Source organism: Gopherus flavomarginatus, chromosome 1 (genome assembly GCF_025201925.1).
Source record: "Gopherus flavomarginatus isolate rGopFla2 chromosome 1, rGopFla2.mat.asm, whole genome shotgun sequence".
Taxonomy (NCBI): domain Eukaryota; kingdom Metazoa; phylum Chordata; order Testudines; family Testudinidae; genus Gopherus; species Gopherus flavomarginatus.
Window position 1 is genome coordinate 210,042,027 of NC_066617.1, and position 13,532 is coordinate 210,055,558.

At 41.9% G+C, this 13,532-nt stretch overlaps 1 protein-coding gene across 7 annotated transcripts in view; it reads right to left on the reverse strand.

Moving 5' to 3' along the window:
- The window catches only part of LOC127042979 (cystathionine beta-synthase-like), a 102,350-nt gene that overhangs the window by 17,411 nt on the left and 71,407 nt on the right, over window positions 1-13,532 (reverse strand). For 6 of the 7 annotated variants that reach the window (XM_050936599.1, XM_050936601.1, XM_050936596.1 and 3 more), the window contains 6 exons: window positions 12,511-12,645; window positions 8,019-8,098; window positions 5,255-5,389; window positions 3,518-3,587; window positions 1,686-1,777; window positions 658-783 (listed from right to left, as the gene is read on the reverse strand). In XM_050936599.1, coding sequence (XP_050792556.1) covers window positions 658-783; window positions 1,686-1,777; window positions 3,518-3,587; window positions 5,255-5,389; window positions 8,019-8,098; window positions 12,511-12,645 — 638 coding nt within the window. The remainder of the gene's footprint in view (window positions 1-657; window positions 784-1,685; window positions 1,778-3,517; window positions 3,588-5,254; window positions 5,390-8,018; window positions 8,099-12,510; window positions 12,646-13,532) is intronic. The other variant, XM_050936600.1, reaches the window with a different exon arrangement.

The window sequence follows — 13,532 nt, forward strand, 5'->3', positions numbered from 1 at the left end:
TAGAACGGTCAAACCGCAGACTTGACTGGCAAAGACAATAACAGGAAAAGCCATAGATGGAAGATTGGGGTTTTGCCATAGATGGAAAATTAATTGGTCAGCTTGCTTGTTATCATTATATTCCAAATAAGGCAAATAACATGTGTAACCAGCGTGCTACGTTTTGCGGTTTTAACCTTTATAAGCCTGGTAAAATTTGTAACATGTAGAGCAGCAGCCAGCCTCTTGCATTTGGTCTATGCTGTCTCTCCCTGCATATATGCTTGTATAAAATAAAGGCGTCTCAGGCTGTCTGATCAAATCATTGAAGTGGTGGTCTTTTCCCCGACAAGACCAAGTTGTGGGCTGGGTTTTTTTTGGCTTTATTTAAAGGGATTGTTCTGGGGAAAAGCTATCTGCCCAGCATGTTTTCACACAGTATTATGAAAGAGCAAGAGAAATGTGTCCAGCTCAGACATTCACCTGAAGCTGCTTTACCGGCGGGGATACAGTGGGAAGAGGATTTCATTGTGCTTCCTAACCCCTCTAATCTCAAAGAAACACCCTGTGTGCCTCACAGTAGCTGCCATGCTATTTCCAATTTCTCCCCTTGCCCCCCCACACTGCCCCCCCCGAGAGCGGAAGGCAAGGAGTGGTTAATTGAGGAGCTTGACTTACTGATCTGTCCAGCACTGTAGGGACAAAATCATATCCAATCCCCTCCACCTCGTACGTCGTCTTGTCAGTCTTATTCAGTTCTTCAGGCTCAGCAAGAATGGAGCCCTGGGGATCGACACCAATAATCTGGAGAAGGGGATTTCAGATTTGGCTACTGTTACACTGTTTTTTCAAACATAGCCATTAAATCAAAGTGTTATGTTAGGACTATTACCTCACAAAACTGTCATGCCGGCCATACACATACAGGCTGTAGTCATTGAAATGTCTTTTTTTCACTCTGTCCTTTGGCAAGTTCCCTTCTGCAAACCGCCTTGTTGCTCCTACCCCTCAGCAACTCATCCTACTTGGTCAAGGTGTGAGACATTGCAGGGGAAAGGCACAGCTCATTCTACGCAGATTTTATTTCGCTAAATGGAAGGTGTTTGCCCTGATCCCACTCAGAAGTCAGATCTCTACCATTTTGTACCAGGAGCAAGCAGAAAGTCTCCTCAGTGTAACAAGGCACTATTGCTAAAAGCTAGTGTCTTGTTTCCATTGGAAAACAGAAAGCAGCCACCGAGAATCATAAGGTAACAGAGACAGGAACAATATGTGCCTATTGAGGGACACACAAATTTGCATGTCTTGGGGCAAGTTTCATTTGGCCAGAAATTCAGTGATCCCAGAGAATTACCCCTTGTAACAGTGAAGGGAAAGTGCAAACCTCTTTTGGATACAAACAGGTGTACAGAATATACAGATTAGGGAGAAGAACATTTTTCAATATGGGCCATATGGAATTTGTGGTTTAATTTTCAGGATCAAACCCCGACTTGTGTCACAAGTGAAAAGAGAATGAGGTGGCTTCCTATGTTTTTTGTAAACAGCTCAAAACTGTCACCCAGCTCAGAACAAGCAGATGTGTCACAGGTAAGGATTAAAGTGCCTCAACAAAGATGAGAAAAATGGGACTTATTCCCACAAGGAACTTTGCAAGTCACTTACAACTAGAAATAGCTACTAAGATGCTTTAGTTTGCCACTTACTTTGCAATCTGGGCATTTCTCTTTCAGCTTTCTTGCAATGCCAGTAATGGTGCCTCCTGTACCAGCTCCAGCCACCAGCATGTCTATTTTTCCTATTTTAAGTGCAAGGAATCAAATACAACCTTGACAACATCCATTGGGATTACAGATAAAAATTTTATTGCAGACGAGGAATGCACAAGATATATTACTCTCTCCAACGAAAGCGCAGTTAACGTCAGAAAGGTGACAATGTAAAGTAGCCTTTTACCTCAAAGCAGGTGTATTCAGAGACCTAACTTCAGCCCTTGTTCCCCCTTCTCCCCCTCGTTTACTGCAACAGGGCCCAGATTTGTGACAGCCTTTTGTTTTCAAGGCTTTGGAGAAGGGCTGAGGGCTGTATGTGTTGTATTTGCCATCTGTGGATTTGTTTTATGATGTTTGGTGACAGATGTTGATCTATCCTTATTGTAGCTCTTTTTGTGCATTAATAGAATAATCAGGACTTGGCCAACAATTATTTTATCTGATTGTCTTTAAATGATTTATTACCAGAAATAAAAGAGCACTTCACTAACTCTTGGGCACTTATATAAAAAGTGTTGCTTACAAATCAAAAACATCCCAAGAAATAGGGCTTGATTCTGACCTCACACAGGTGTAATTTCATTGACTGAAGCAATGACATCAGACTTACACCTCTGACAGTGAGATCAGAATAAGGCCCATAGACTTTATAAAATGGATTGAGAGTCAAGATGAGGTCTGAGATCAGAATGAGTCTTCAGTGATAGTAAAACCACTTTTACACTTGTAAACTGAGGAAATCTGACATGGGAAGCATGCAGAGACAAACAAAAAAAACTCATTATATAATTCAGAATATAACTGCACTTTACATGCAGGTCATCGTCACTATCAAAATCTAATCTAGGGCTTTCTTACTTTAAATACAGAAATCCCACTGAGAAGCTGAACATGAGGTTTTATGACACAGACCAAGAAACCTTATGTGCAAGCTCCCTCTACTGGCCCCAAACACAACTTACTGGTAAGTATGAATACAATTGTGCCATGGTAAAAACATGCATAATTCCTGGCACTGTGACTGGAAAATAAATAATTTCATGCTCAGGTCGTGGTAACCTTGTGGACTGCGTTGCCGCGCATTAACAGTTTGTCAGTTTGTTTTGATTTACTTCTCTTTGAAACGGGACTAGATTCAAGTGAACTACCGTACTGTGAAGGCATGGCAACTGGGCCCACATAAATGGCAAAATTCCTGGTTCCGTGGCAGTCGTGATCATTGTGACACAATCATGTCCTTGTGAAAAAGCTTGGTTCCTAAACTATGTGTATTCCTGAGGACATCATCAATTGAGGAATGTCTTGTGATGGAGTAAGTGGACTTTACACATAGAGTTTTAGTATTAAACTAAATTAAATTTAAATTAAAGATAAATAAAAAAAAGATGAATAAAAGCCTCTCATGTTCAGTTTAGACTAAGAACTAAGAGTCAAGCCTTTTTAAAAACCACTTCCCATTCATGAACACTCAACTCCCTAGCCCTTCAACTCCTCTGAGCTATGCACACTTCTTCATCTAGGGGTAATCACTTTGCCTGGCCGGTCACAGTCATAGAAAGGTAAAAGCAAAACGTTTTTTAAAAAAATATTTTTTTAAAATCCCACACTTCTAACTAGAAGTGTCTCTCATTTGAATTACGTAAACTTTACACAAACTATCTCAGAGCCTATGCAATTCTATACCTGAGAGCCTCGGTCTGCTTTCCACAGGAGGATGTGATTAAAACAAGAGCACTCCAGAGGTTAATTCAAAAGAATGAGCATACCTTCACACTGCTGCAGGATCTCCTCCGCTGTCGTGTCATAGTGTGCCAAGGGGTTACTGGCATTGCGGTACTACATTGAAATACAATGGAAAACATATGGAAACAGATCATCAAAAATCACATCCTGAGGAGCGGATCAAAAAATGACCAGTGTTGTTCAAGCCCCACAATAACACTGAAGGCTCCCACCAGTTTCTAAACTGTTCAGCCATTTACCAATATTTTCTACCTTGGCCTAGAAGAGATTCCTGCAACTGCCCCAATTGAAAGCAAGTGGTATTTTTGTGCTAAGGTCCCCAACATCCCTGAAAGCCAAGGGCAATCTCTTGTGGGATTATCTTCTGTAGAAATTTGAACTTTCTACAATTCCAATAGGCAGAATTGCCAACCTAGCAGAGAACGTTATCTTGGTCTTTCTGTAATCTATGCTAACATAGGGTGGTTCTTTCAGGGTGGATAAGAATAGATCATTTAAATATATATGTATATTTTTATTTAAAATGAGATTTAAATTAAATCTTTTTTTTTAAATAAAGATTTGAAATTATGGCAATGTATGTTAAGGCCTAAACTTACTATCATTATCAGTATCACTTGAAATAAATTAGAAATGTAATATTAAGCAGTATATGGTTGCTGCCAAAGTTTTAAAGAAAGTCAAACCACTGAACTAGTGGAAGTCACTTGGCTAGTACCAGAAACTACAGTTTGAAGTGCTAAATCAGCTTTGGAGAGCAGTAGCCTTTTCTGCGGGTACAAGAGTATTTTCCTCATTTCAGTTTATTCAACTAGTTCAGTTCACTGACTAAACCATTTTAAATCAAGGCACTGACTTGGAGCTGAAAAAGCAGAGAAGTTGGTTTTCCTCTTCTGATCAATGAGCAAAAACTAAGTGTGAGAAAATGAGATTTACTACTTCTAAAATCTTGAAGGATATGGTGACCAGAAACAACCAGTTCAATTCACTAAGTACAGATGCTTCCCTTGTTTAAAAATCAGTTCGATGTAAATGCAAACCATATTTTACATTTTTTTCTTATGTATCCAGCACATTTAAAGTAGTTTTATTCAACTAACAAAACAAATGCTATTTTGCACATTTTTAATTCAATTTCAATTTCCATCCAAACGGAGCTGGACCCAAATCACAGGTAAAAAAGTTAATCTAGTAAGTAAGAAATGCATCGTTCCATAACATCATAAACCAAATGTAAAAATTAAGCATCTGAAAGTACATTAATCTATGCACAATTATTAAGCAATTCTAGTAGATTGTCCTGGTTAGCAAAAAGACGACCCAAGTTTAGTGCAAAAGCTATATTTAATTGTAAACCAACATATTTTAATGGTTACCACCCAGCCAAAATCAATTTTTCTTTAGGAAAATAACCAAAAAGTATAACTACAAAACAAGATTCAAACTGATGATTTAAATCAGTATTTCTGGTTTGCCGATTTAAATCATGATTAAAATTGTTGATTTAAATTGCTTCAATTTGAAAAGTCAGTTCACCCTGGGCTTTTTGTGCCACTCTACTGATCTGCTTCTTTTGCTGAGCTAAGGAACCTGGTAAGGTAACAGCAATTCGCACTTTTAGATCCAGAGATCCCAGGTTCAATCTACACATACCCTCATCCAGGGCTGTTGTTACCCTTTTATCTGTGGAGTGCAGGAAGAGGATATTACCAACATTTCTCTCTATCCCACACATGCACCTCAGTTGTTCAGGACCTTACCTGGTCTAGGATATGGGAATTGGGTATTTCATTTTTCAGTTGCCATGCTACTCCCACATGAGATTCTGGCGAGTCAAATCTGGCAGTGGTTGGTGTCCTCACAATCTCAGCACCAAGAGCTCTCAGAACATCCACCTGAATCAAACAGAGTCAATCAAAAATCTCCATAGGCACAGAGACCCTTCTGGTATGCCAGAGGATGAAAAAAAGCCAACTATAAGCTTTACATAAACAAGACTGTGCATCTCTTCCATACCTACTGCTTAAAGTCTGTATCAACTCCATCTCCAGAAGCAAAGTGTTTCAGAACAGATGCCTCACACAAGTTAAACGCTATCCTCTCTTGGCTTTTTAAATGTCTAGTGGCCTGAAACACATGATCATTGTTGTTTGCCTACAAGGACACACACTAGTATGTAACCTGCATTTTCAGCTCAACCTAGTTGAAGATCCCCCCTGCTCCCCAAAAAATCTAATTAGTTCTGCTGGTGGAATTACAGAGCTAAAACAATTCTTATCAACACAGCCAGCAACACTGTTCCATTTCCACAACACTTATGTTTCAAAAGCTACGTGACGGATTTGACCTGAAAATGTAACATTCAATGGCAAATAAGAAGAGAGCATTTGGATACAGTCCGCTTGTCTGGAACATGAATCTAGGACTCTTACATTTCTACATACCTTTTTTGAGTGTGTAGTGAGGTGTTACTCCATGCAAAGTATTAAAAACATGTACATACGAGCTACCTTACAGACTAGTAAAGACACACCCAAGACTCCCAGTGCCATAGCCTAGAACCACCATTTTATTTCCAATGATTTGTACAGTGCCTTGCTCACTAGGACCCACTCTTGGTTGGCTCACAGAGAGCACCATAATAAATATGTTAAAAATAAGTATTAAGTGCAGTGATTTCAACATATTATGCAGTAGACCTCCACTCAGATAGCAAAAAGGTAGATCCCTTAACATAGACATCCCCTTATACTTGCCGTCAAACCATGAGAAGTGTGATCTTTTGAAAAAGTCATTAGCTAAGGAAGGTTGGGTGTAGTCAGTGTTTAAGTAACAGGCCTCCACGGCAGATCCAAGTGCTGAAGGATATGGTGTGGGCAATTCAGCATGAAGCACTCTTCCTTTCATGTCAGAACTTTGCCCACGTGCCAGCAGAGTACCAGAGGGCACCTCTGCTGCTGGAGTCGCTGTCTTTTCAGAGGACATTGAAAATAGGTCCTAATCATTTGTGGGCATTAAAAATCTCATGTCGTTTTCATCACGAGTAGTGATGTTAGTTCCAATGGCCTCGCTTAGTTCCACTTCAGTTTTGCCTTCTGCTACAGTTACTATCGTTTTAGGTGGGAGAAAATATTTTTCTTCACTTGTTCTTGATTGTTTTAAAATATAGGAAATATAGGCAGATTTTAAGCTATTTACACCACCCCTAGCCCTCAAGGTGGCTGAATTAGAACAATGGGGAAAGCAGTTCTCATCTGTGAAGTTGGTTGGGCACTTTGGGATCTCTGTGTAAAAGGCACTATTTAAATATATCAGTTGTAATGTTCAGGTACCTCTTCCAGCTATGTAGTGATTTTGTACCCCTAGGCCTGCCTGGGCTCAACAGCTGTGAAGATTTTACTCACCCAAGACTTGGGAATGGAAAATTCTTAAAACAGCTGCGCCGATGCATAACCTGCTGCCTCCACACAGGACGGCCCTAATGCTCCTTGGTTCAAAGAATGAAATGTAAGGAAAAGAAACCTCCCCCACCAAGAAGCCCGTGTATAGTGCCTAGAGCTTAATCATGAACACTCAGCATTGTGTTCTTTGCCATCCAACCTAGCACTGGTGTAAGGGAACTACCTGGACTAAGATCATCTTATTCCCATGGCGAGGTTATGTGCTGCTCTGAATTTTCTCTTCCAAATGGATACCTAAAAATTGAAATCAAAGGAGCAGAGGCTCGATCCCACCATCTTTACTCAGGCCAATCTCTCCTTGACTTCAGTGGAAGTTCTACCCAAGTGAGCGGTGCAGGATCGGGATCAAGCACAGCAAGGTTGAAGTCATGAAGGCTAGAAACTGATCTCTTTCCACTGCTGCTACAATGAAGGGTTCTGTACTGATCTATTCCCCTTTGTCACTAAAACTTCCTCAGCACATTTAGATTCAAATTTCCTTAAGTTGAGGAAAGAACATTTTTGCTTTGTGGCCACTTGCCATCACTTCCCACTGTGTAACCTGAAACAATACACTACAATGTAGCACCCTCTCTCCAATCTCACCATTCTACATAGAACATGATGTTAAAGCATCCAGTTCTTCAACTGTCTCCACTGGCTTCTCTCAGACCCTCCACCATTCAGTGACAGTCTTTCCTTAGATTAAGTATCACTTCAATTTTCTGCTCGCATCTAAAGTCTTTCTTGTCACTGACACGAATTCTTTAAAAATTCCTACATGCAGTGGTGCTACAGCTGCTGGCAGCATCACTTTTATAATTTCTGCCTTTTTGCTTTGTGACTGGCCTACCAATATTCCCCTTCAACATTGACAGCAACCCCCTCTGCCCTCCCCCCATCTCAAGGAAATTTATACATATACTCTGACCAATTATTTAAAAATATCTGACACATGGTAAATTGGTTTGCAGTGCCTCAGTATCCAATTTCACAGCCAAAAAGATGGCATCCTTCTCTCATCAGGATCTGAACATTTTGGACAAATTTATTTTTAATTATTGGCAATACAAGTAGTTCTGACCTTCTCCATGCTCATTTTCTCTGGCATCACAATAATGCAACGATAGCCTTTCACTGCAGCAGCCAGGGCCAGCCCAATTCCTGGAAGCGGGGAAATACAGAGTATGTTGTAAGAGAAACAAAACCACAATGGTAGCTTCTGCATGTCCCAGTTTTAAGAGCTGTTCTCCCCAGGCTTGAATGCGGTATCACTGCAGAGACTAAAAACGAAAAAGTTGCTACCCTCCAAGATAGTTGAAGAGCAGGACTGTCTGCTTTAAAAGCACCATTTGTCTCAGTCCCAGACCAAAGCCATCAACAAGGTGAGCAAAGAGGGAAATTTACAAGTTCTTGTTGCTGTCCCAGCCTAGTTTTTCCTCTGCCCCACCTCTGCCCACGTTACAGATTTAGGGAGTGAATAGAATTTCATAGATTAAAGCCAGAAGGCACCAATTAAAATAATCTAGTCTAACCTCCTATAGAACACAGGCTGTAGAACCTCACTCATTAATTTCTACATCAAGCCCATAAATTCTGTTAGAATTATCCTCACTTTTTTTCTAGGCTGAATTTATTTAGTTTCAGCTTTCAACCACTGGACCTTGCTATGTCTTTGACTGCTCAATTAAATATCTGTTCACAGATCTCTTCCTCGGGTAGGTACTTGTAGACTGGGATCATAGAATATTAGGGTTGGAAGAGAGCTCAGGAGATCATCTAGTCCAATCCCCTGCTTAAAGCAGCATCCACACCAACTAAATCATCCCAGTCAGGGCTTTGTCGGGCCTGACCTTAAAAGCCTCTAAGGAAGGAGATTCCACCACCTTCCTAGGTAACCCATTCCAGTGTTTCACCACCCTCCTAGTGAAACAGTGTTTCCTAATATCCAACCTAGACCTCCCCCATTGCAACTTGAGATCATTGCTCCTTGTTCTGTAACCTGCCACCACTGAGAACCACCAAGCTCCATCCTTTTTGGAAGCCCCCTTCAGGCAGTTGAAGGCTGCTATCAAGTCACCTCTCAACCGTCTCTTGGATAAATGAAGCTCAATCTGTTAGTTTCTCTCCCTCACCTTAAGGTATGTTATCCAATTCTTGAATCATTTCTGTAGCTCTCTTCTGAACCCTTTCCAATGTTATCAGATACAGCTGGCCAGAAAATTAGAACTCCATTTCACAAACGTTAAGGGTTTGGAACTTATTTTCATTCCATATCAGAGCAAAAAAACGGAGACCTTTTGAATTCCCCATCCCCTCCCGCTCCATTAAAAAGAGCCACCTCACAGTAACGAATTGCCCAGTGGTCAGAGCACTCACTGGGGAAGTCTTCTTGCTCTCTCATGTCAGAACTGTTCCACCTCGTATAAATAATTAAATATATATTGTGCCAGAAAGAGTCTGGTGGTTAGAACACTTGCCTGGAATGCGGGAGATCCAGGTTCAAGTCCCTACTCTGAATCATTAGGTATTCTGGGGTGGGTTTCTCTGAGGAAGTTTTGTTGAGACATACACTTCAAAAAAAGTTCGGTTTTGAGAAATCAGATTTCTGATGAAAAGATATTTCATTGAAAAATTCGCAACCAGCTCGTCAACATCCATTCTAAAGTGATGACACCAGAACAGGACACTGTATTCCAACCATGGTCTCACTAAAACCCGATACTGAAGTAAAATCTGACCAACAATGACAATCAAAGACATTCTAAAACCCAAACTCTATTACCCTACACTTTTAAGAGATTAACATGAAAGTGCTGCATATGTCAAACTAGGGAGCCAGGTGCAGGGGAGAGGAGAAATCCTATCCCCTTCTTAGAGAAATTAGCTTAGTAGCTATGGGGCAGAGGCCAGGAGTGACCAGCAATTCCCTGTGCTGCTGTGACCCAAGAACTCTCGATGCCAACAAGAAATGAGGTGCAAGGGGGTTACCCTGATTCTGGGATGTACATTCTGGTTCACCAAAGAATGTCATGTCAGATCTCAAATGAAAGTTGGTGTCACATTAGTCACAGATGTCACTGTGAAACACATGTACAGATACTATGTAGGGTAGTGGTCCCCAACCTTTTTCATCTGGCGGGTGCCAGACAACGAGCCATGGAGGACCATGGCGGTGAACAATCACAGGTCGAAATTCCACCAAGTGGCATTTCGGCGGATGCTCGGCCGCCGGCCAGTTCGCGGGTGCACTTAGAACTCATGGCATCCGCAGGCACTGCGTTGGGGACCCCTGACGTAGGGAGTTATGTATGTATACTGAAAATATGTTCTTAAAGTCTGTATCAAGACTGGTGAAAAGCTGGTTTTCTGTCAGACAGGAGATGTCTATTCTCACACAAATTGAGTATCGTCTTGTTCACAATGGCTCCCCTATCAGCAGTCAGAACTGAATGCAAAGGAAGGATTGTAAAAAAGAACTAACAGGAAGAGAAACACAGCACAGGTAGAGAACCTTATCTGGAGGTGCATAACAAAGATTTACTTGGGTATATCTGGGAAGGGGGCAACTGGAACACCCAGACACTCTTCACTGAGGAAGTAAGAGGACAACGCTTTTGCTTTCTGAAAAAGAGATCTCAACCAAGCGTGACTGAAAATGCTATAGAGGACTCTGGGTGAGATAACCTTCTGTAGACAGGAGGTTAACCTGTTTAGTCTCTAGAAAGTGTGCTATGATTTCAGTTTATATGTAACCATTTGTTTCCAGTATCCTTACTATCACTTGAATCCTCTAGACCTGCTATTTCTGTGAGTGTTCGGTGGATAAGGGGCTGGATACTACAGGGAATGCTCAGAGGGGGCTGGGGAGTGTGTGTGTGTGTCTATTTCTACCAGAACAGACAAAAGAAGGCCTGAAGAGGCCTGGAAGGCAGTGCTTGTGCTGTTACAGATTGTTGGTTTCAGGAGCTGATCCACAGCAGGTACTGACAAGACTCCTTCACTCTAGGGCAGGTGGTGGTGATGTGCCTCAAAACCCTCATTAACCCGGGGAGCATCACAGCTGCCTACCCTAGGCCTTGCCTCCATTCTTCACAGCCTTTAGTAAAGCAAGACAGTCTTCACAGAGAGGAGAAGTCCTTTATCCTGCACATTCCTCACGGTCTCTGCCATTCTACTCCATAGATTCCATGGCAAGAAGGACATTCTGATTTAAGACACCTAGTCCTGTTAGCGTAACAGAACATCGTGTCAGCTATAGCCAGCCGTGTCACCACAGGTAAGGAGTCAGAGGCATGCAAAATACAGATCCAAACTCATAGGTCTCAAAAGTGGGATTCAGATTGCAGTTCCAGCCTTCAAAGAGTGAGTGCTGAAAACAGAGATGTATCTACATAATCACCCAGTGTTTCTGCTAGGATGTCGCATGCCTACCAAAAGCTCTAACCTTAAAGCGATTCTTTTCCCTCCTTTCCAGACCTCACTCCTGCTTGTGCTGCAAAGCTGTATGAAATTAACTTGTGCTGAGCTATCAGCAGCTCTTGCAAGCTAAGCAGGGTCCAGCTGTGTCAGCATTCAGATGGGACACATCTGAGAACAGCTCTGTGCTGCTGGATGTGGTGTTGGTTAATCAATAGGTTCACCGCAGAACTGGTGCCTCAGAATAATGCTCTGTACTACCTGAAGTCATTCGGGCAAATTGTACAGCTAAGCACCTCACCACTTGGACACATATGGCTCTTTCCACAAGCACAACCCATGATGTCCTGGGCAAATTCCAGCTTTGAGTACTCTATTATGTGATACAGTAGCATCTACAAGCCCCACTCACGGGCCAGGAGCCAATTCATCCTGCCCCCCTGCATCCTCTCTGCAGTTTCAGTTGGATACAAGATTGTAGAATAAAGGTACAAGTTAGCAATCCTTGTGCTTCAGAGCAGAAGCTGAAAATGAATTCCAGACTGCTCTCATCGACTATTCTGCTCCCCTCCCACTCACTGAATATCTTCAAGATTACACCATCCTCTGAAGCATCCAGCATCAGCCACTATCTGAGACAGGATGCTGAACTACTGATCTATTCCTATGGACTAAGAGATATGAAAGATGGTCTAGTGGACAGAGTGCTAGCCTGACATTTAGTAGACCTGAGTTTGAGTCCCAGCTCAGCCTCATGTGACTTTTGGAAAGTCACTTATAATCTGCTCTGGACAATGGAGAAAATACTTCCCAACCTGATGTGGGTATAATGAGGACAACAAAGTCCTCTAGTAATTGCGGGGTGCTCAGGTACTAACTTCTATATACATAAAAGTAAGCATTAGTCCCTGCAATCTTAACACTACTTCCCACCCACTCTGAGCAGCACCAAGCATCGTATTTTCCTTCCTCAGATAGATCCTGAGCTGGGAGCAGAACTTCTGTGAGGTTTTCTCCTCCTGTCAGGCAAGGATGCATTTTCTCTTTTGAATGAGCAGCTGTCTCTGCTCCAACTCCTCCCTTCCCTGTTCCATGGAAGCCTTCAGACCATGTTCTCACAGTGCTTAGCAATCTCACTGTGACCTAGAAATTCCTACCTGTGTTTCCTGATGTTGGCTCAATGATAGTGTCCCCAGGTTGCAAAATCCCAGCTCTTTCTGCATCTTCCACCATCCTCAGGCTGATTCGATCCTTCACGCTCCCCCCAGCATTAAAGTACTCGCACTTTGCCACTAGAAACATAATAGTCAAATGTGTAGGGTTTTTTTTGTTTGTTCTTGTTTTTTTATAGAGGCACTACAGTGTTCACCAGAGGAATTCTGACTCCTTACTTAGATCCAAAAACACTCCAGCTAAGATCATTTTTGCCCAGTTAAACACCCCCACCTCTCAACAAGACAATGGACAAGTCAGCATTTCCAGGGTCTTTGGCCAATTTGATACATTTCACAGCTGACCACAGGAACAAGAAGCCCCACACTGTGTAAGTTTCATCTTAATCAGTGGGTCTCTCCTTTTGTCCTCTTTTCTCTGCTTGTTATGCTGAGGCAGAGGATCAGAGAGGATTAAAAAAGCCCATTGGTAGCTCAAACCAGGAGAGGGGACATGAGGACAGGTTAGGGTGTTCTCCCAATGGTACTGGTAATTTTTTAAATAGGCCATTCTCTCGCCAATGAAGGATTGTTCCCTACTGCATTTTCCACCTCTTGGGAGCTTGAGCTAACTTTTAAGAAGTCCATGCTTTAATTTTAGAGCATTTCTCTAAGTTTCAGCCCTTTGGACAACAGTAAACAAAAACTCTTAATCGTCTTCTGTGATGATCCCCTCCATGTATTTTTACGCTATTACCATGCAACAGTCATTGTTTAGCTAAGCTACGCAGACTGTAGTTTGTTCTTTTAAATCTTTCCTAAAAAGTCAGCCACTTCAACCATTTCATCATTTGCACTGCTCTCTGGTGACTATTCTGCAGCCTCATTCTGAAGGGCCCAATGGCAACGCCAAGAGCTGGTTGAAAGTTTCATTTGAAACATTTTGGACCAAAAATGGCTTTTTAATCAAAATGAAATGTCATCAGAAAATGTCCATTTTTGATGTGTAGCGTGTGTGGTTTTCTTTT